Raw genomic sequence first — 24025 nt, 5'->3', positions numbered from 1 at the left:
ACCACTTTGCCTGTAGAATTTTTATGCAACAGCTAGACTGCAAGGTAGATGTGTGCACCCATGCACGTGAGCTTTCCTAAGATCAAAAAGATATTCAGAATTAGATGACATCATTACTTCCTCTTTTACCTTATTTCTCTAAAGATAGGGAGAATTAAACACTGCTCTGAGTCTAACAGCTTCTAGCCTTGTTCCTAGGATCTACTGGATAGACCATACCTAGCTGTATGTCAGCATCCTATTTGGAACCTCTGTTGTTCTAATCTTTCCTCTTCTTGCCTGTTCCAGATGTCAAGTACATCTGTAAGAAATTCGTTCCCCTACCCTCTGCCCTCCCACCTCTCAAACCACAGAAATTTCAATACCATAGTTTGAAGTCAACTTCCCATCCTTCACTCTTCCACCCCTAGGCAAAGTATAATCATGGGGAAGGAGAAATACAATAAAAGCTATGTCCTCCATTAAAAAATTAGACCTAAAGTGAGCAAATTTTTCTGTAAAGGGCTAAACAGTAAATATTTTAGTCTTCATGGCCATATGATCTCCTCTCTTAAAACTACTCAACTCGGCAGAGTAGTGTGAAGACAGTCACAGATAACATTAAATGAATGGGTGTGGCTGTCTTTCAATAAAATTTTAAGAACACTGAAATTTAAATCTCATGTGGTTTTCATGTGTCACAAACTATTCAGAATCTAGTGGGGGTTTTTAAACTACCTAACAAGCAAAAACCTTCCTAAGCTTGAAGGTAGCTCACTGGTTATACAAAAACAAGCAGCATGCAGGCTCTGTTTGCCAACCTCTGGATTAGACCAAGGATTTGAGAAAATTTTAGAAAGGGAAATCAGATCAGATCAGTCACCCAACTTAGTCATCCAAAGATGCCTTGACTCCCTTTTGTGGGCAAACCCATTTGCTTTCCAGTCAAGATTAATCCCTTAATAAAGATCCATGGGAACTCCATCATCTTTCTCTTGTATCTAATATATGTAAGCAAACAAGGGCATGTCATCATCTGTTGGAACAGAGTATCTATAACCCATATCCCAGCATCATAATTACCCATAAAAGTAGAGCAGGAGCTGGCAAACTGTGGCCCCACAGCCTGTTTTTGTATGGCCATGTAAGCTAAAATGAGTTTTCACATTTTTAAAGGAGTGTAATAAACAGGCAAACAGAATATGTGACAGAGACCACATACAGCCTGCAAATCTAAAATATTTAATATCCAGTCCTTTGCAGAAAGTTTGCCAACCCCTGAACTAAAGGCTGCACTGACATAAACCCTCTTACGGAAAGCAGACTGTAGAATTCAGTTTATATTTCTCTGGTCTTTATTCTCTTTGCTTCTTCAAAGTAAAACAATCTTTAATCCTATTTTCCATAACTACCAAAAAGCCAGCACTACCACAACAAACAAAACCCCCATGGAGGCCTTTTATAATCTAGGTAGCTTAAAGTGATATTCTGATACAAGTATCTTTATTTTACAAGTGAAGAAGAAAATAAACACATGCTGACATCTACTGTGCTAGGTATGTCAGATATTCACACTTTTCTCTTCAATTTGGAGGCATTATTCTCATTTTTGTTCCCTTTTTTGGATGAGGAAATTATGCTCAGATAGATTATGTAATCTGCTCATGTTCATCCCAAAAGCCAGTGAACGATACATTTGTGTCTACCCTAGATTTATCTGATTCTAAATCATGGGTTTGATGTAGTAGTTATGTATTTTTGTAATACAGTAAGATCCACACATATTAAATATAAACATTATTTTCCCTAGCCCGTGGTCGGCAAACTGGGGCTCGCGAGCCACATGCGGCTCTTTGCCCCCTTGAGTGTGGCTCTTCTTAAGCCTTAGGAGTACCCTAATTAGTTAATAACAATGTACCTACCTATGTAGTTTAAGTTTAAAAAATTTGGCTCTCAAAAGAAATTTCAGTCGTTGTCCTGTTGCTATTTGGCTCTGTAACTAATGAGTTTGCCGCCCACTGCTAGGCCATCTTGTACACTGCACTCTGGAAACACCCACGGTACGCTAAGGACCCTCTTCATAGTCCCACCTACTCCCTTTCCAAGTGGCACCTCCTTTGGAAGGAAGAGAGTTTCCATTTCTTCCTAGCATTTTCACAGAACACTGAGGATCAGGTGCATCTTGGCTCTGTGACTCATGGTAGACACCGATATCATCCTACTCCACACACTCCTCAGTACCTCGTGAGGAATCTTCACTTACTGGGCGGAAAGCACAGTGTGATGCAGTCACCCAAGTTCTTAGGCACACATCCAAGCTTTGTCTCAGTAAAACAGGACGGGCAGGCCTAAAACCTACTGGCTTCTATACACTTATATTTCTTCATCCCCCATGCACAAAGGAACTAATACACAAGAATAAAAAACTATTGCAACATATCTTTTCTTCATCAGTAACACTTATACTGTAGCAGCTGCTGGTGTGTTATGAAAAATCTTAAAACTGCTTTTGTAGGTAAAATAGTTCAGATGATTGCTGTGAGGATAAAATATTTCATATGTATATTTACCAGTTAGGGTTACTCCTATCTGAATTATATGACAATTCTTTATCTAGTTTTTATAGGAGTATTTATCATATGCCAGCATTATCTATGGGAAGTGATAGCTTCAGCCAATGGATGAAAGGCCCACAATTCAGTCTCAATGCTCCACTGTGAAACTGAATCACCAAGACCTCTTAGATGCTTCTAATTCCCCCTGTTATGACTTCCAACCACTAAGTAACCTACTGTTGTCTACTTGGCTTCCCTTGTAGGTTACTGGAAAAATCTGCTGGTCCTACCACAGAATATTCAAATACCGGTGCCAGTTTTTTTTTCTATGTAAATTACCAAATTGCTATAGTAAGTAGAATTATAAATATGTCTATTACATATAATTACCATGTATTAGTCTAGGATAAAGGGATTTATTTGCCTTGGGTGGACTAATAAATGCTGGCTCTGATCTGCACTAAGTGGTTGGCCCTGTTCTGAAGTACCTTTTTGGAAACAGCTAACCAGTTGCTTCTCTAATCAAATACCACCTTGACATCACAAAAAGGTAAAGCATGAACCAGTGCTGTGTTTTTTATGATTTGAAACCTTAACACGTTTACTTTTACCAACTATAACAATTTTTCAATTCTAGATATTTGAAGATTATGGATTTTCTAGTAATGTCATAATGTTACTTTAAGAAAATCTATTTTTACTTCTGGCTATTAATGCATTAAGCAAACTTTCCAAAACCATGTTAAATAATAAAGGTGATAAATTCTTGTCTCTGAAGATTATTTAACTGAATGATGAAATCTAGGGATTTGTAATTAAGTTTAATTCTACTTGAGCATCTTGTTAATTCTGCATAAACTATATAGTATCTAAAAAATGGTATTAGAATTTGTAGTACCAGTTTTCTGTTACTTTAAACTTTTTTTGTTTCCCAAATACAAAAACAACACATGATCCTTACAAATAATTTAAACCTTTACAGATATTCAACCTAGGAAATAAAAACACCCCATAATTTTATCCATATGCAATTAGAACATAATCCTCTATAGGTGTTAATTTTTTTTGCATATACTGAGTGATTTTCCCCCTTTTAAAATGAGAATGTATCAGCCCAGGCCAGCAAGGCTGTCAGTTAAGTGTCCTTCCATGTACTGAAAGGTCAGGCACAGGCCTCGGTTGCAGGTTCCATCTCCTGGTAGGGGGCATGCAGGAGGTAGCCAATTCACGTTCCTCTTTCTTTTTCCCTCTTTCTTTCCCCCTCCCCCCATTAACTCTCCCCCTCTCTATAGAAAAAAAAAAATCAGTTTAAAAAATCTTTTAAAAAATTGGTTTCAAATGTCACATTCTGTCTGCATAGTTTTCCAATTTATTTTTTTCACATAATCCACAGTCAATTCCCATCTTTTTATTTTAAAGGCTTGATAAAGTTTGGTTTATTTAACAAAGCTCCTATTAAGGGACATTGGATTGTTCCCAATTTTTACTTAGTACAAACTAAGTGAAAATAAACATCTTATGTATATTGTTGTACACACTTATGAGTGACTTTCTAGATCTAAGTTGATGCCAAATTGCCTCTCCAAACCGACCCCAGTATAAGATGTATTTCCCCCAAACATGCGTTTTATCTAAACTTTAACTCATAGTTGTAAAAAAGAGAAATTCTTATTTGCTTTCTTTATGAAGTTCGGACTACTTTTCATATGTACTGTGCATGCGTGTGTGTGTATACTGCCTAGTCATGGTTTTTGTTTATTTTACTTTATATTCTTTACCATCATACGGAATCCTAAACACTCTGTTATTTGGCAATACTAGCCATTTATCTGTTACAAATGCAAATATTTTTCCCGTTATTTCTTTGTATTTTCATTCAATTTATGGCATTTTAAAAATTATATAGTATTTTTATGTAGACAAAATTTTCAATTTCTTATTGTTTCTGGGTTTTGTTTCCTGAGTCTTTGAAATCTCAAGGTGGCATCTATATAATCTCTAACATTTCTATGATTTTACTCTTCACAATTAAATCATTAATCCTCCTGTAATACATTTTGGTCTAAGGCAGCGGTTCTCAAACTGTGGGTCGCAACCCCTTTGGCGGTCAAACGACCCTTTTACAGGGGTCGCCTAAGACCATCCTGCATATTAGATATTTACATTACGATTCATAATAGTAGCAACATTACAGTTATGAAGTAGTAACAAAAATAATTTTATGGTTGGGTCACAACCTGAGGAACTCTATTTAAAGAACCACTGGTCTAAGGCATGAAGCAGGTATTCAAGGCTTCCCACCTTCTCCCAGATGACTATCTCAATACCACCCATTCACCACTGATCTGATGTGTCCTTGTATATCTTTATATTTGTTTTTGAACCTTTTCCCCACTGTTCTGCCTGTGTATTTCCGTATCTGCATCACATGGTTTTAATCATTATAGTATATTTTTATTTAAGAAAGGGGGGAAAAAATAAACCCGTACTTGCTGTTTTTATGCAAAAAAGGGATAAACAAAAAGTGAATAAAAAGTGGTAGGAGGCTGTGAGTGCTATGATGTGTACCTGATATTGTTTTGAATTGTGAACTACATATTTAGTAAATACTAAAAAACAAAATTACTGTATCTTTAGTAAGTATTTAAAAATCAAGAGTGCCAGTCCCTTTGTCAAACTTTTCTAGCTAAACTCCGCTATAGTAAAGTATCAAAATACTGTGGTTTCAGACAGTTATTTCACATGGCAGTCAACAGCCTGTTCACCCTTCCTGAATTCTCTTCCCACTTCTGTCTCTCCTAACCCCATACCTGACTGTCCTCACTTCAAAAGTACTTCTACCCTCCCTTTGTTTACGATTTAGTACTTGAAACTCTATCCTCTGCAATTCTAATCTATAGTTATTACATAATTCCTTTTTATCCCCTAATAATCTTAAAATCTGCTCAGTTACCCATGTGAAAATTACCACAAAGACTTTAATTCAATGACTTGCAATCCAATATAGGTCTTGAGACAATCCCACCTATGGTTGGTCACAATATTCTGGCCCTTGGACCATCTAACCTCAAGACTCAAATGATTAAGAACACAACCAACTTAAACTTACCCTTTCCTCTCCTTGTTGTCAAATATAATTTTTTGAAGAAATTATACAAATGAAAACTCAACTCTCTGCTTCCCATTACAGTCATTAATGTGGGCTTTGCTTTGTTCAAGCTCTTTCCTAGGTGCCTCTCCTGGAAACAATTATGTCAGCTGGCAAAAGGAGTTGCCTTCAAACACTGAGACATAATCTCTCCATTTATACGAGGCACAAGGAAAGCAATGTTCTTAGGTTTTTGTCTTATTTCATATCCAATTTCCTGCATTAAGTAAGATATAACCATGAAAAATTTCCATCCTGCTCAATTTGTGAAGGCTTTGGTTTCTATCTAGAGCTGTGCTATTATTATTTTTTTTTTTTAGGCTAGTTTAGACTAGTCAAGTGAAGCAGTGGGAATGGAGAAGGAACAAAGAAATCTGTAACTGGCTGTGATCAATTAGTTGTAAGACATCAGCCAATGTGCTATTCTAATACAGTAGCCCACCAGCCACATCCGGCTCTTTAAATTTAATTTGGTTAAAATAAAATAAAAAAATCAGTTCCTTAATCACACTTCAAGTTCTCAACACTCACATATGACTAGTGGCTATCATATTATGCATGGTGATGCAATTAGAGAATATTTCCATCCTTGTAAAAAGTTCTATAGAATAATGCATATGTAGAGAACTAAATACCATGAGACAGCATAAACAGTGCTTCATGGTTTTAATAATAGTAATAAGAGTATAAAATATTATGAAAGCTGAGTCAGCTAATGTGGATGTCTGAGTTGTCCTTTTCCTCCCTCCTCCTGCTTCCTCCATATATAATGTCCTTGAAACTGTATATTTGCGTTGATAAGAAACAGTTCCAAACAGGAAAGAACATTCAATATTTGGTCAGAGCTGTTCAAGTAGCTAAAATAGCTCCTCACATAATTTTTGGTAAAAAACACATGAACACAATTACCAAGAACTTTTTTTAAGGTCAGCATCTTTATAAGTCCCCTCTTTATCTGGGAGCAAGGCTGTGTTACTAGAACTCTTGGATATTATCTTACATCTGATCACTGCTGCTGCTATGCTTTAGCATTTTACCAAGTGCCACAACCCAACTGTGCAATCATAAAATGGCCAATCTGAGCATATCCTCATCCCTCCCACCACCATGTTGGCACCTCAGCTACATATATATTCAGCTAATGATAACAGGTGGAAGGAACAGCCTTTCAAATCTGAAGATGCTCTAATCACTTACCAATAAGATGGTTTTTCTGAAGAGGAATTATCCCTGACAGCTGTTACCACTTCCTTCTTCTTGGATAATGAAACCTAAAATAGGTTCACATCTTTTGCCCTACCTATAACGGATCAAAACCTTTTCCAAGAAAGGAAGGGGTTGTGATTGAGAAGGAACACAAGGCGACTTATAGGGTTATAATTATAATAATGTGTGGTAACATTCTATTTCTTGACCTGCATGATAATTCCATGAGTATTTTATTTCCCATGCTCTGAAATAAAACTACAAAACACTGGAGAGGATCCTGGACCATCCCTAAAGAAGCAAGACACACAGACCCTGGGAACTCTGGAGGTCCTGAGATAAGGGACATCTGATGAGGGCTACATGTCTTCCAAAGACTTATCAGCTAAAAAATGTCACCCAAAGGGAGCATTCTCTAACAGCTCTCAGGCACATCCTTGGAAAGACAATATTACTTATTAATTGGCATTTTCTTCCCCCTTAATAATTCACTGATGGTTTTGTTTTCTATTTCTCACATATTCCTTTTAAAATTTCCCTTTCTACTCACCTCTCTATTTTATGAGACTTACCTCCTAATTTACTCATATATGCACCTCTGCTTCACCCTAGCAAGCCCAGTCAGCTTGCTCTTGGTGTTACCAGCTCCAAAGCACAGCTGGCACTATAGATCTCAACTTACCCTCAAGATCAGGGCTAGGGAAATAAGCCTGTCTCCCTAAGCAGAACAGTTTTTGTTTTTCAATTCTGCTGGGCAGATGGAGGAGGACATGGGCTTCTACATACAAAAGTGAGCAGCCCTACTCCACACTCCTGTATAGGCCAGCTGAAACTCTGGGCAGAACTATTCAATGGAAACCAGTAAGTTGGTGTTTTCTTAATAAAAATAAAAATGTTCCCAAGAATAATTAATATTTTTAAACATTCACTTTAAAAAATAAAAAAAGGATTGTCTCATTTTTTTCCTCCCCTTCCTGAATGGCTAAGGGCTTAAAATAATTCAGTGGAATTTACTGCTCATCTTTTATACTTACTCAGCTTAACTAATGTTTCAGTAAATTTTTCACAGTTGATTGCAACTCGGCATAATAGATGGATGAATTGATGATAAGAAAAGAAGTAGTCTAGCAGCATACGATCATAAACGTCATCTTTGCCCTGAAGGTTAAAGATGATAAAATGGTTGCACTTAAATTGTATAATAAATTAAAGAGCATATTTTGTGCAAATGTAATAAATTTAACTAAAAAGCTGATTAAATATTTAAAATCTATAAGAATCTAGTTTTAATTTCCAAGTTTCTATTAAGGTTATTAAGATCTTAATTGTCACAAGTTTATTTTCAGTGTGCAAATGCTGTCAATTAAAATTACCCATTATTTCTACATACTTTAATAAAGTAAAATTACTATAAGATTTTAAAATGTGATACTTTCACTCTATAGGCATATAATCAAGAAGGATTAAATTTTATTTTTGAAATAGATTCCAAATTATTTTTGTAATGGTTACTATAGGGTTAATTATTTTTATAGTTTATCTTATAAAAACTCAAGTATATTTAAGATACAAAGATAGTGGACAAGGGAGAGTGTGAATGAAGTGGGGTGAAGAAAGGTAAGTGGGAAAATTGTTTAAAAAATGTTGAAACTAAAACAAATTATCCTGTACCTTTTCTCCATAATTTAAAATTAGTATTATTTTTAGAATAAGCGTTAGAGGACAAAAGTCAAGACTACAAATGATAAATCTATCAATTGTGATACAAAGCTTAGGTCAAAGGATTATAATTAAAGGTAAGAGAAGTCATTGATTACGTGAATTTAAACAGTAGTAAGTATACCTAACTTGACTTTTCAGGTTTAGATATATATGACCCAATTATAATTTGGCCTAGTAACAAACACTAATAAGGTTTTCCATTAAGGTATTTTTAAGGGGGGAAAAAAAACTTACTACTTGTGCTTATTGTTGATTTTGCAAATATTAAACCAAAATTTCTGAGCACTATAAGGAAAAGTCCAAATGAGTCTAATCTTTTTAGGATCCACAAAATGGTCATTTAAGTCTAATATACTCTTAACTGCCAGAGGGGAAATTTCAAATTACTGTGTACTATAGAAACATGGTTTTCCTGGCATCCCAACATACCTTACTGGTTTCCACCATTGTGGGCAAGAGGCACATATTGAGTTCAGGGCGCGGAGGCCGAATATTGCTTTTCCCTCCTATTAGCTTGATATTTTCTCGACAAGGGAAATAAGGTCCAAGAGACACTAAGACATTAAAAGTGTACAATAAGAATAAATGGAAAAAATAAATCTCCATGTTTCAGTGTGCAGAAAGATTAAATGCCAACCATATTCAAGGACTGGGCTAGATGAATACATACTTGGTATGTTACTGTGATGGTAAGTACAATGGTTGTGTTGTAGAAATGGAACCAGAGTATGAAGAAAGTCATGGGGACTCAAAAGCACAAGTTCCTTGAGGACATCTGAAAATAAGAACACAATTTGGGTATTAAAAAACTGGAGTATGTCTACCTGTTACTTTCAAACTCACAAACCCGTTTGGAGTGACTAGTTGCAGTGTGGCAGCTGGAAAGTTTTAATGGGTCTAAAACTGTTTTAGCTTCTGACACTGGGAGAAATCATGTCTAATGCTCAATCAAAACTGGATCAGCAGAGTTACTAACCACAAAAGGGCTATCATTTAGATACTAAAATTTAAAACTAATTATTTGTATATTATTTATTCAAGAGAAGAATCATGGAGAGTACACTGAGGGAAATATTTAATGCACATTGTTTTCATAAAATCAACCAAAGAAACATATTAATGTAAGTAAGGTTCAAAGTTCTTCAGATATAAGGAATAATCCTTAATCTACTTTTAATGTTTCACGGTGCTGGTTGGACTGACTCTCATCTTCTAATCACGTGTCAAGCTCATGACGACAGGCAACTGGGAGAGATTCTGGCAAGATTACCACCATGCGCCTCTCTCCTCTTGTTGGAGAGTCATAGGCCAGTAATTCCACAGACCATCAGGCCAATGCCTGCTAAGACTGACTGCTACATATGACAGCCAGTTCGTTATTCATGTTATTTTGAGGAACTTTTATAAGCAGTTATAGTATCTAAAGATTTAAAGTGGCTTCTAAAGTAGTAAAAATTCAATATAAGCCAAAACCAGTTTGGCTCAGTGGATAGAGCGTCGGCCTGTGGACTGAAGGGTCCCAGGTTCAATTCCGGTCAAGGGCATGTACCTGGGTTGTGGGCACATCCCCAGTAGGAGATGTGCAGGAGGCAGCTGATCGATGTTTCTCTCTCATCGATGTTTCTAACTCTCTCTCTCCCTCTCTGTAAAAAATCAATAAAATATATATTTTTTAAAAAATTCAATATAAATTTTAAATGAGGGGGTCCTTTAACAGGCACAAATTATTTTATTATTAATATGCAATCAATAAAAAGGTAAAATACTTAGGAGTTAGGAGTCTTTGAACAACTACTAAGAAGTATCTTTAGGCAGAAGAGCTCACAGTGAAATAATCACCACAACCCTTTACAATGTCAATTCTACTTTGTAAACATTTGCATGATTCTATCTTGCTTCTATAGGACAGAATATTCAGAGCAAGAGATCTAGAGATAACCTAAGGTCAAACAGCCCAGATATATTAAGTGACCAGCCTATGATCATAAAGGTAATTATTGGCATGTTAAGAAATAAAATTTGATTTTCTTAAGACCTGTTGGCTATTGCAAGTTATACATACTGGTAAAAAGTACAAATGTCTTTCCAAACCCTACAGAACATCACATCTTATAGAAAAATAGTCCCACAAAAATGTTCTTTCACTAGTGTTTCTAAGTTACTTACCGATACAGGCATTTCTAAGTTCTGGAGGGCTATAGGAATTAAGAAGAGTTAACAGTTTATGGGCAAATTCAATTCGCTCTTGCCACTGGATTAATGCTTGTTTCACATCTGCAAATACAAAAACACACATAAATATGCCACTTGAGATCAAACCCCCTCAATTATTTTCTATATAAACTACAGAATACTAACACTAAGAAACTCATATTAATTACATAAACATCTTGGGTAAAAGCTATGATTGTTTTCATCCGATGGCTACTACTATTAAACCTGCTAGATTTCTTAAAGCACAGATTTTAGTGATGAATATACCCTATTTTCTAGAAATTTATATGAAGTTCAGAGTTCACATTATCTTACAGGGACACAAGAGACATTTTTATAGTTATTTCTCTTGAAATTAAAATGATCTAATCTAAGCCATGAAGTTTCATGTTTAGAGAACCTTCACATGTTGTTATACTCATGTTGTTAGTGGCTGGAAATGTTTTCCAGTCTCCTACATCTTGACACTTACAACATGCCTGACTATTTTGGGGGCAGACATAAAGAAAATAAGAGCCCTTCAATCTTATATCAAGAGGTCATGATAAGCATTTCCTTTTAACTAGCAACAGCCCCATCTTCTGTAACTGGAGATAAAAACAAATTCTCTGAAGCATGTGGTTTAAACGCCTTACTTTATTCTTTAACAGTTGAACTAACAACAATAAAAACAAAGAAAAAAACAAAACAAAAAAAGAGAGGAATAGCCAAACCTTTTCTCTGAAGATATGGACGTGTAGACTTCAATACCGAAAGGAATATTGACAGAAGTTCTACTAAGTCTCCAGTCACATGGCAAGCGGTGGCTTCATGATACATCATGTGCAGTGTGTTGAATGACTACAAGTGATTTAAAAAATAGAAAACTTCATTTCATTTTTACTTTATTGAGCCACAAAATTGTAGAGCTCAGTTGTTTTCAGGCTCAGACTATGTATATGCATACAAACACAAAGAAAATATCTATTTTTTTATCTAAAAGTCAAATTCTCTCTTTCAGCTCTTTTAAAATATAAAACAGTCCTCACACTTCAGAGCCCTCATATTTTGTGTACACATTTTAGTGTGAAGAAATAATTTGTTTAATCAGATTTTTCTTCTTTTTGTTACTGTTTGCTCTAAGATGGCAAGCCTTAGAGAGTATAAGGCAGCAGGCAACAACATGAAGATTAGGGAGAATAGCATGGCTTCTGAAGAAAGAAAATGGTGACATAGTTGTCAGCTATATTCAGAGAAAGAGGTAAAAGAGCTCAAAAGGGTAGGAATTTCTTTCATCACTAATGGCCTGGTGCACCGATTTGTGCACATTAAAAGGAAATTAATTAGAAGAAATATTTTAATATTGCTATTTGCCCTTTCTCTGTAATAGAAATGTCAACCAAATTCACGATTGACAATGACAGAAACACATGTATAATTGGCGCCAGCGAGAGCTTTACTTGTATCACGCATGCGTGAGTCAACTTACCCTTTTATAGATATAGAATAAACTTGCTTAATTAGACCTACTTTCTGATTTAGCTAAACTTTTCCAGCCCAATGAAGCACTTCTCTTTCAGGTAATTGTCAGCAACACAGCAGTAAATATCAACACGAAGCAAATTATTATCGTAGATCACGCAGGGAAAATAAAGGGTGAAATATTTAACTGCAGCAGTGTTTGACTATATTCTGCGCAGTGAGAAAACCTGAAGTATTTTCAAGGTCCACCATTTCTTCTTTTCAAGTTGGGTCAAGTTTCTCAGCTTTCTAAATCTCCATTTTCCAGCTAATGAAAAGAAAATAGGATTCCACCGAGTCTCCTATCTACCTACTACAGGACTTCTGTGAGGATCAAATGAGATGAGGCACAAACATTTGGTTACAGTGTAAAATGTTTCCACCTGGCTATAAAGCAAGTTGAGTTCCTGGGCTGAAGAAACTCCAAGGAGGCTAGTCGTGAGGGAGAAGAAGCTGGGCGTTGCTACCTGACATCATTACCCAGGTGGACACTTAGCATATCAGCCTTTTATATATATAGGTACTGGCTTGTTAAATCTATTAACTCCTTTAACTATATTAGTTTAATTAAACCCTTAGATTCTTTTCCCCACTTCCTTTACACCAAAGCATCTTTTTTCTAATCCTCTCAAATCAGTTCAAAATTCATGGCCTAATCTGTGGCAGTACATAATCTGAACGATGTACTTGTGCGACACTTAACCTGTAGACTGTGAAGACAGTAACTACAGTGCCTAGCACAAAGCCTGGCAGAGAAGACATTCAGATATCTGCTGAATGAAATTCTCACTACTGCTCTTTCATTTACCTTTTGTTTTAGCCAAACAGAAAAGTTGGCATTTCTCAAATACGACCAAAACTTTCTTGCCTCTGTGCCAATTAAGTCATTTATCATTCCAAGTCCAAATTCTTCAACGTAGTTTCAAACATGTTGTATTCCTATTCTGCCATACCATTTTCTGGAAAAAACCACCCTACCTCCTAATCACATGGTACCCATGGCATATATCTTTCAACTTATCTCCATTAGTAGACTAAAGGTTACAATGGACCTCTATGGCCTTAAAATCATCTCAAAGCAAGGATGTTCAAGAATTATGGGAAGAATGAATGGCTGATTTTAACCACCTGTCACAATCTCACTAGCTTTCTCAATTATGCTAAGCTCAGTTTCTTAACGCTATCAAATAAGTGAGCTCTTGAGAAACTGTGCCTTTGAATAAAATGCATAAAACTAGTCTATTTCAAGTGGTTGTTCCAAATACAAACTGAGGGGGAAAGTATGGAATTACTATGGAAAAAGTAAATAGCACCCTAAAAATTGTGACTTAATTATTCTCTGAATATTAATTAGCATCTACTGATTGGTATAATTAAAATCTAAATAGCTGTGAAACAGTCTACCATAAACTCTAAATATCCACAAAACAAGAAGTCTTGGTGAGAAAATAACAATGAAATAAATCTACAAAATATTTACCTCAGTCATCAGGATCAACCCTCGATTAAATACAACAAGAAGCCTGTCTTCATCAGATTCTAATAATATTCTGAAGGCACTGGAAGAATACATAAAGTCTAATTTGAGAATTCTGAATCAGAATAGAACACTTTGCTCATTAAAAACACAAAACAAAACCAGAAGTATATTGTCATTTAGGCTCTCTATATTCCTACCAATAGAAAAGAGACTACTTCATCTATTTCTTAGTAATTCAATAAAAGGAGATAATATTAAATATGAAACCCTCTAAGTAACTTAAAGGAAAGTTATGTCTAACAGTATCTAGTCTGCTCTTAATTATCCACAATGGTAGAAGAGAGATGTAATAAGAATATTTTGAAAGTTTCAGCACAAAAAAATGCTTATTTTTATAATGGGCTTATCTTTGAGATTATGCTAAGTTCTGAACAATAATATATACTTGTATTATCAAGTCACTCATTAGGTGGTAATTGGGAAAAAAGAGAAACATGACGGGAAAAACATTAAAAACATATGGTGGCCCTAGCAAGTTTGGCTCAGTGGAGAGAGCATAGGCCTGCAGACTGAAGAGTCCCAGGTTTGATTCCAGTTGGGGTGCATGCGGGAGGCAACCAATTGATGTGTCTCTCTCACATCAATGTTTCTCTCTCTCTCCTCCTCCTCCTCCCTTCCACTCTCTCTAAAAATCAATGGAAAAATATCCTTGGGTGAGGATTAACAAAAAACAAACAAACAAACAAACAAAAACATACAGTAGCCTTAAAAATAATTTATATAATAATCAAAAGCAGTTATTATTCTTGTTAGCGGACCTAATTCCATTATTAGGTACTGAAAACTGCTGTTATATAGTATGACTGGAAATCCTTGCACTTTGACAAAATGTTATCTTTCTTTTTTCAAAAGAAAGAATTAAGAAAGCTCCAAATCTTTTATTGAAAATAAAAACTTTAAGTAGTAAATCTTGGGAAACCAAGATATTCAAAATTAATGTCAACATTTAAAAAATTTCCTTTAAAGAGTCCTGGCGAAAGCATTTAGTGTATTAATAAAGACCCAAATTGAAAGTTTTCTGAAGAAGATAATGTAAAATAACGTTATCTTGGGTTAATAGCTTAAGGTACTAGAGTGTTCAACACTATGAACAAACAAAAAAACAAACTCAGTAAGGGGTGTAGGGGTAAAATGAAGAGGATAATAAAGGTGACATGGTGACAGAAGGAGACTAGACTTTGGGTGATGTGCACACAGTAGAGTATACAAATGTATTATAAAGCTATACACGTGAAATTTGTATGATGTTATTAACCAATGTTACCCCAATAAGTTTAATCTAAAAAAATTTAAGAAGTTATTACAGTATTCAAGAATGTACTGCCAAGCAATGTGCCTAATAAAGGACATCACCTCCAAGTCTTATTGTAATACTAGTAGCCCGGTACATGAAATTTGTGCACATTGAAAGGGAATTAATTAGAGGAATGTAATTTGGACTATCTAATATTAATAATATGTGAGCGTGAGGCAGTCCGCGTTTCAGAAATTCAATGACATGAATTTTAGCTATTACTTTGCCAAATAAATGGAATTTGCAGATGTCATTTAAAAGAGCATTCAGCTTCATATTAAAAACTTTGGCTACTAAGTCAGGTCTGTTTTCAACTTTTTGCCAGCATTGTAAATTGTTTGCAATATCTGCCCATTTGGGGTTGTCATGTCATGGTTATGAATAAATCGGGCTTGCCATACCTCGTTATAATTGCCATAGCATCCTGACATCGCTGCTGCATATTTCTGGGACTACCCTCAGAAGATGATGGAAGTATTATCGTTTTACCAATCGGCACATTGTCCTTTTCAAATCTAGATTTGAGAAAATCCATCAAACCACCATATTTTTCAACTCTCAACTTAGATTGGTTTGCTTTGATGAAATTTATCTGATTGGCCTCCATTTTTGAATACGAATCCATGATAAACTGTTGAGTTAATTTTCCTGCACTTAAAATAGGATTGAACATGTCCCGCACAGAGAGATGAAATCCATAATACTGCATTTGTGTGACTCGTGTCCTTACATTTTGTCTAGTATTACTGTCGATGACACTGTTGTCTCTGAGTCTTAATGCAATATCTGTTCCCCAGCCTTGTTTACCATGTGGAAAAAGGATAAGATATGTCATTGCATCTAATGTAGGAAACAGGATATTGATTTGTTTCATTTTAGTGGCATTTGGATTGGGATCTAGTTTACAATGAATGAGCAAGTCCCTTTTTCAAAAGGAGGTTCTCCATCTTCATTTCTGAATACGACAGCAACCTCAGTTACACGGAGAGAATTATATCTACCTGGGTCACTGTTGCCATCGTATTTAATTGCCATTGTTACCTCTGTGGGAGCAATACCTTTTGCTGCTGCTTCAGATTGGGCTTCCTTTTCTACCTCATGTAGCATCTTGTACGATTTTGTTAATTCATTTATTTCATGGATGAGGTTGTTGATGTTGATCATGAGTCTTTCTGAGAAGCCTGGTTTTCTGGCATTGCTAATCTTTTACTTGTAGCTTTGGCTGTATCCAAAATATAGAGTTGAGCAAACTTCCGAGAAACACCATCCGAAGGACGTTAAGTTCCAGTACGGTGATAAACTTGTCCGTGTATTCTAAAATAGTATGGCCCATATCCTGATGGCGATGCAATATTTGCACCCATGGAAGCAAAAGCAAAGGAACTATTTATGGGATGGATATTTTCCATGATATTTTTACTGTCAGAATAGTTTGTCATTAATCTTTTTAAATATGCCGGGTAATCTGAAAAATGTATATCATTTGGACCGACTTTCCCTTTGCTACAACATCGAGTAAATTTCCCATCTGATGGTTTTTCATCCGAGAAACTAAGTGATAGGCAAAATTCACAACAAACAGTCATTCCACCACAACTATGTTGGAGGATTGCATCTTCATGTACTCCATTTTTGCTGAGAAGACAGTTCCTACAGGTATTTGTAGTACTTGTTGATGACTGTTCTCTCAACATATTCTGTCATCGCCACCGCCTTCTTTCAACTTCAAAGGCACGTTGGTCTGTAGACATTCTCCGTCGATAACACTGATGTTTTTCGGCATCAGAGCAATGTTTTTCCAGTAGCTGTTCAGATACAGCCTGCTGCAGGCACCGCCTTCTTTCAAGATCAGACGCATGCTGCTCTGCAGACACTTTCTGTCGATAACGCCAGCATCATTTGGCTGCAGACCTACGTTGTATCAACTGTTGTTCTTTAGACATAGTCCCACCTATCTACTGTCAAGGTCTGAGATGCAGGTGAATGAGAGTCCTGGCTGTCAGGCCACTGAGAGCTGTCTGACCAATGGCTGATTCTGTGGGGGTGGGACTTCCTCCTCCTTGTTGTCAGTTTCCACAGCTGTGATGAGGAAGCTGAGGTGACAGAGGGAGCCGCACCCTCCAAGCCGCCCTCTCGCTCTGCTCTATGTCCAGCAGTCTCCTGCTCTGCTAAGTCCTCCAAACCTCCCGCTCTCTGCTGGCAAGGTCCTGGGAGTCCGCGGGCGTGGCTAGGCACGGGTGGCCGCACCTCCCTGACCAGCAAAAGTCCTGGGAGCCTGCGGGCATCGCTATGGCCTCGCCTCCCGGGGCCAGCGAAAGTCCTAGGAGCCCCTCCTGGGGCTCTTGACACCTGTGCATGCAAATTAACCGCCATCTTTGTCGGATAATTTGCATAGTCACTCGGATTGGCTGGTGGGCGTGGCTTCAGCATAGTGGAGGGACAGCTAATTTGCATGTTTCTTTTATTATATAGGATATAGAAGAATTTTTAAGAAATTAACCTGGATTTTAATTTGCTCTGATTAATTATAAAGGTCATGATTTGTTATTTTCCTAATTCCTAGTTAAAAAAGATAGGGCTAAACAAATGAAAAACATATTAACAGTGAGACTCATTCAAAGATGAAAAAAGCTATTTCTGGAGGCCTCTAGAACAGAACTGTTCAAGCATAATTTGGATGACTGTCAGAGAGAAGGGAAGTGTCAAGCTTTAGGCAGAACACTGTCTATTAAGGTTCCTTTCGACCTTAAGATTCTATCATTTTGACAAAACACAGACAATCTAAAACCAAACAAAAACAAAACTTGCTCAAAAGTAGCTCATCAGCTTTCAAAATATAAATTCTTCATGGTGACTAAACACATAAATGCTTCCCCCAATAACCTTACAGAGTTGGTAAACGTTTAGTTATAACTTAAATTGTCCGAAGTATGGTGCCCATCATCTCAGTTGGAAAAACAAAAACAAAAAACCCCCACAAACCATCTTTTTACCTTATTAAAGTAGTCCAGCAGGAGCGACCATCTAAGCAACGCAAATAACAACTTATGGTTGTTTTCTTAAACTGTTTAATATCTTCTAATTCTTCATCTCTCATATCTGGCCTCTGAGCTATAAACAGCTGCATCAGGTTAAATAGTTCTTCCACTGCCTAAAAAGGGCAAATAAATATCATGGTGATCTTTTAACCCTACAACGTTTTAGAATGTGTGCTTCTCATTCTAGACGTTATACTCATTAGCCAGCCCTTACAATTACACAAATGAGTTCAGTTACAGTAACATTCAAGAATGGTTATAAAATTAGCAATGAATTCTATTTTTAAAATTTCATATATAATTCATTTAGTGCAAATCTCAAAATATAATTTTAGGAAGATTAAAAACTGCAAGTTAAGATAGTTCATTTTTAGTCTTAATACTGTTTCAAGACCAGGTTTTGTAACTTCAAATGTGCATTCAGAGACATGCTACAACAAACCTTTACCACCTTTTCTTTAGTAAGTGAGAAATTATCACTTTGTCACAAGAATTTTACATCCCTCAATTAAGACCATTTCTAAGAAAACCCTTTGGTGCCAACATTTGGAATGATCTTTCTTGACTGATGGATGCTCAGTTCAAGTTACCTGGCAAAAATTCATTTAAGCACCATTTTCATTAAAGTCTTTAATAGATAAGTTCTACAATAAAAACTGTTACATTTCACTGATGTCAAGGGCAAAAAAACATTAGGGGATAATCTCATGCAGCACTCTTCAGAGGTATATTTAACTATGGACATGTTAAGTAATGAAATCAAGTATTACTTATATGAATGTGATAGAAAAAAATGGATTCACTCTTAATAAATCTTATCCTAACTCCTAAGTCAGGCAGACTCTCTCATTCTTTTCCTTATGTATTCTTATTGCCTTGGTTTTGAATGTGTTTTTCTTTTTTTGTACTGAATACAATCATTTTATTATAGGCATTCTAACTTTCTTCACTGGAAATTAGGTTCTTTCAAGGTGAGAAATTATAAACAATTCACTACATTATGTCTAAAGAACTGTTAAGGTCCTTTTTTTCAACAGGAAAAAAAGTATAGTACATAACTCAAGGATACCAATCCTTAAAATACCCTTCACTGTATTTTTTGATTAACTCTTAAATGTTGAATGTCTTGAAAAATGTCTACTCTCCACTCCCACCATTTCCTATTTAGCAAACAACTTCTCATATTAGCAATTTGTGGCCTCTGAGTTCACAATAGCCTTAAAAAGGTTTCTGCACTCCCCTTCCAAACACCTTCCCAGACTTATACCCTGTTGGTATAATTTCAATTGACAACAGAGAATAAGAGATGACAATGAAAAGAAATATCCAGGAATGACAGCCTTATATGGGGATGGGGGGGGGGGGGTAGATGTAATATCAAACCTACAAATAGTCTGCAGAGAAAAAAAATCCTATTTACACTGAATATATTTGTATTCTGATAGAACATTTAACCATTTCATTCACTTCAATGTAGTATGAGAAAAAAATACTAGGGAATACTACAGCAAAGATAAAAATATTATTTAGCTCACAACTTAGCTTAGCATATAGACCTTGATAATAAATATCAAAATAAAAATATTCACTTCGTTAAAACTGTACCATAAAGCTAACTTTTTTTCATTAGGTACATATGAAAGATACATTTACAAAACCATAAATTAAAATAGGTAAATTCCATTAGAGAAAATTTCATTATCAACCTACGAAAAACTATCCATACACTTATAAATTTTATAACCATACAGCATTTTATGTTTTCAAGAAAACAAATATATGTTAAGTCCTTAAGAAAGAATAAAGTTAGACCATACTCCCATATTTTCTCACCATGTCCCAACAGGGGAAAAACAGGTATTTCCAATCAATTTGAGGACACAGATAAAAGTGATCGATTTTACTCACTCCAGGGTATTGGCTGGCATGGGGTGTGAGGTTCTTAAAGGCCCACTGGATGTTCTGGTGCGAGGCCAGTTGCCGGGTAAATGTAGGAGACTGCTCACAGCAGAGCCTCAGAATGCCGTAGTAGGCAGGCAGCATCCCACGGTTAAAAAGCACCACATCCTGATCATCATGGTCAGCAAGGATGTAATTGAAGGCAATGTTCTTGGTTACCACTGGGTTCTGAACAATAAGGCGGATATTCTCTGGACAGTCAGCACACACATTGTACCAAAATGAAAGCAAAGCCTGTTTATTGTGATTTGTAGCTATGGCTGGCTCAGAAAGTTTAGGCTGGAAAAGGTTCCACAAATCCATGAAATATGTGGAAAACATCAGCTTCTCAGTTTTGGAAATTAAACAGTAAGTCATAAAGCTAAAATAGGGCACTAGCTTTGTAGTGCCGTGAACAGCAGCATCAACATAAAGTTTGGCTCTTGACAGCAAACCAAGGAGCACGTTGTAGACCTGATGTAGGACTACTGTTGTGTCTGGACTGAGTGGAAGGTCACGGGTTGGGATGTGCAAAGACCTTGTTGACCGGAACATCTGGCGGAATGAATTGCTTGGTATAAGGGACACCAGAAGATAAGCTGCAGCTATAAATGTAAAAAAAAAACACCTGTCAGATAGGTCCTTACAAGATATAAAAAATAAACTGAAGAGTAGTCATTAAACACAAAGCCACTCTTCCCTTTAAAAATTAAAGTGAATAAAATTTAAGGGACATGGACATCTCTTTTAATATCTTTCTGCTCTATCATTAGTCCCAGAGAAAGATCCCAAGGAATGATGTAGACTGATATCTTCCATTCTGTCACTGTTCTTTTTTAAGTAGAGACAATAATCACATTGGCAAAAATAGCTTTAAACTGCTTTAGTTTAGCTTTCCCAAGATGTAGAGTTTTCCCAGTTATTTTATCATTTCATTTCTTCTCAGGACACAATATGGTTTAATAGAACACAATATTTAGAACCAGAAGACCTATATAAGGCTGATAAACATGGTCAAATCATTTAATGTTTTAGGGTCTTAGTTTTATTCTTTACAAAGCAATAGTAAATGCTTTTGTAATAATTTATAGGTAAAGGTAAAATTTACTTACATTATAAAGACAGAATGAGATCTATTTAAAAGTCCTTTGTAATACATAAGATCATATATATGCCAATTTTAGAACATTAACTTTGAAAATCTTATTTAAAAGTCTTCTAGGCTAATCTTGCACACAAAGAATCTCTCCTTCAACATACCTGAAAAATCTTAAGTCTATGCTATAATTCTGAGAGGTTAATGACTCATTAGTTGAGTCCATATATAAAAGCAGTTACTATGCGCAAGGAAATGAGCTACGTACTTTATAAATATTATCTCATTTAATCCTCACAACCACCTTGGAGGTAGGTACATTTGAAAGACATTGCATTGGAAACTCTGAATCTTGGAAAAGCAAAGACCAAGGCCACACAGATAAAGAGGAGAAGCCCATAATCAGCCTTGGGAAACGATGATTATGATAATGGTAAAACAATAACAAGAATTGCTAACATTTATTGAATGTTTACTATTTAACATCATAACTTTATATAGCAGGCACTACTTTTGTTATCCCTACTTTCACTGAGACTTAAAATAGTAAGACTACCCCTTATAACACAGATAGGTGGCACAACTGGAATTCAAACCCAGGTCAGTCTCATGAGCTCCTAACAGTCACTACAGAGCCTCCTCAAGGCTTCTAATGACTTAGTTTAACTCTACTTTTAATACACCTACTAAATTCTGTCTCCCTCTATTTTATCAATAATTTGATAATTTCCATTGTACTGTCAAAGCAAAAAAAGTCAGTATATCTAAAATTAATTGTAATCTAGTTTATAGATTATAAATTAAATTTTATTTCTGCACAATACTCCATTTCTATGTATTTTTTCACCGATATCAGTAGTCTATTATCAGTATGGCTCAATTTGATATGTGCGTCAAATATAAAAAATTGGCATATAAGTATCATTCTGATAAATTTTTGTATAAAACTGCAACTAAGAAAAGTCATGATTAAAAAAAACACACCTTAAGTCAGTTGAACTTAGAGCAAATCTACTTCCATTTCTATATGGCAACTCTTCAACTACTTTAAGGCACCTATCGTATCTCAATTTTTCTTCCTTAAACTAAACATTCTCAGTCATTCCTTAAAGTTATTTTGTAAGATTTAAAAGTAGTTCTCTATAATCTTTCTTTTATACATGTTACTCTAATTCTTATTCTAAATTATCTTCATTCTATTCAAATACTTGGGCCCTTTTTTCAAGTTATATAAAAAATGCTTTTTGATATTACTACAATCTCCACCACAATACTTAAAAAAAAAAAATGATGCATTATAACAATTTATTTCCTAACAGAACATCCAGCTTTAAATTTTTCACAACTATAAATAATGTGGTTGGATATCCATATATTAGATGACTTACTTATACTGGAATCCTGAAATGATATTACTGAGTTAAAAAGGAAAAAGATTTTAAGGATCTCATCACATACTGCTAAGTTGCCCTTCATAAGGGCAATATTAACTTAGAATGAAACTGCAATGCATGAGAATGCCGTTTCCTAAGCACCGTCATGAATATTAGGTGTAATGGCTAGCCAAAAATCTTTTTGGGGTAGTAGAGGGACACGAATGCCAACCGGCATATGTGTCAGCTCTTACAAATATCCCATTACTGTGGGGTTACCTAAACTGGCAAGAAAAGCAAGCCTATAAGCAGAGAACCAATGCCAATCCATGTCTACCCATGATGAAAGGTGTTTTTCCCAAATATTTTATTTTAGAATAGGTAGAACAGACAATCTCCATACACCACCTCCCCATTTCCTCTATTGTTAATAGCCATTATTACTAAGGAACACTTGTTGTGACTAAAAGAACCAACACTGGCACATAACTGTCACACTTTAGATTTCAGTAGTTTTGCCCTAATGTTCTTTTATTCTGGTTCTAGGATACAGTACATTTAATTATCATGTCTTCTTAAGCAACTTTTGGCTGTGACAGTTTCTCTGACTTCCCATGCATTTGGTGACATTGCTAGTTTTGAGGTCAGGTGGGTTTTTTTAACCTATTGTACACCATAAGCATCTGTAGATGCAAGTGGCAGACCTTCCCCACACACCATGTACATCTAAAAAAAAATGTTTTCCCTAAGTGGCAGCCCCTGACCAACTTTAAAATCATTTTTCGTGAGAATTTTCAGCTGAAAATATTGAAGAACACCCGAATTGTGAGTAATATATTTATTTTTATAATATTCATTACAAATTGACTTTTTAAAATTAAATTCAAAATATCGTGGCATGTGGGGATGGTTTCCATTTTGGATGTGTGGCAGTTAACTGGTTAAAAAACATTTTTATTGATTTCAGAGAGAGGAGGGAGAGGGAGAGAGGGATAGAAATATCAATGATGAGAATCACTGATTGGCTGTCTCCTGCATGACCCCTACTGGGGATCAAGCCAGTGACCTCCTGGTTCATGGGTCAACATTCAACCATTGAGCCATGCTGGCTGTGTGAGGTCAGGTATTTTTGTAGAATAACCCTGAAATTGGGTTTACCTGATGTTTATCATAGTTAGACTCAGGTTATTGGTTTTTGGGAAGAAGACCACACTGTGCCACACACACAGGTACAGTAACCATTGCATTACATTATATCAAGGGTACATGTTATAATATAAATGTAACTCCTCAGTGATGATGTTAACCTTAATCACATGGCTGAGTTAATATTTGTCAAGTTTCATTACTTCATTATTTCCTCCATCCCACAAACTCTACTTTTTGAAAACAAGGCACTAAGCTCACACAAAAGGGGTGGGG

At 35.8% G+C, this 24025-nt stretch overlaps 2 protein-coding genes across 11 annotated transcripts in view; one reads left to right on the top strand and one right to left on the bottom strand.

Annotated features, from left to right (window-relative positions):
• Positions 1–3311, top strand: part of LOC132213323 (activator of 90 kDa heat shock protein ATPase homolog 2) — a 28693-nt gene extending 25382 nt beyond the window's left edge. Inside the window, exon 10 of the mRNA XM_059659713.1 lies at positions 2798–3311. The gene's annotated coding sequence lies outside the window, so the exon portion shown is untranslated. The remainder of the gene's footprint in view (positions 1–2797) is intronic.
• The window catches only part of USP34 (ubiquitin specific peptidase 34), a 245626-nt gene that overhangs the window by 6328 nt on the left and 215273 nt on the right, over positions 1–24025 (bottom strand). For 8 of the 10 annotated variants that reach the window (XR_009447947.1, XM_059659679.1, XM_059659680.1 and 5 more), the window contains 8 exons: positions 20105–20739; positions 18152–18309; positions 13805–13883; positions 11538–11664; positions 10777–10884; positions 9281–9385; positions 9040–9164; positions 7923–8046 (listed from right to left, as the gene is read on the bottom strand). Coding sequence is in view for 8 of the 10 variants with exons in the window: in XM_059659679.1 (XP_059515662.1) it covers positions 7923–8046; positions 9040–9164; positions 9281–9385; positions 10777–10884; positions 11538–11664; positions 13805–13883; positions 18152–18309; positions 20105–20739 (1461 nt within the window). In the remaining 2 variants the exon portion in view is untranslated. The remainder of the gene's footprint in view (positions 1–7922; positions 8047–9039; positions 9165–9280; positions 9386–10776; positions 10885–11537; positions 11665–13804; positions 13884–18151; positions 18310–20104; positions 20740–24025) is intronic. The other 2 variants (XR_009447948.1, XM_059659684.1) reach the window with 2 other exon arrangements.

Source organism: Myotis daubentonii, chromosome 12 (genome assembly GCF_963259705.1).
Source record: "Myotis daubentonii chromosome 12, mMyoDau2.1, whole genome shotgun sequence".
Taxonomy (NCBI): Eukaryota; Metazoa; Chordata; class Mammalia; order Chiroptera; family Vespertilionidae; genus Myotis; species Myotis daubentonii.
Note: the sequence above shows the minus strand (reverse complement) of the source record. Positions and strands in the feature narration are given on the sequence as shown.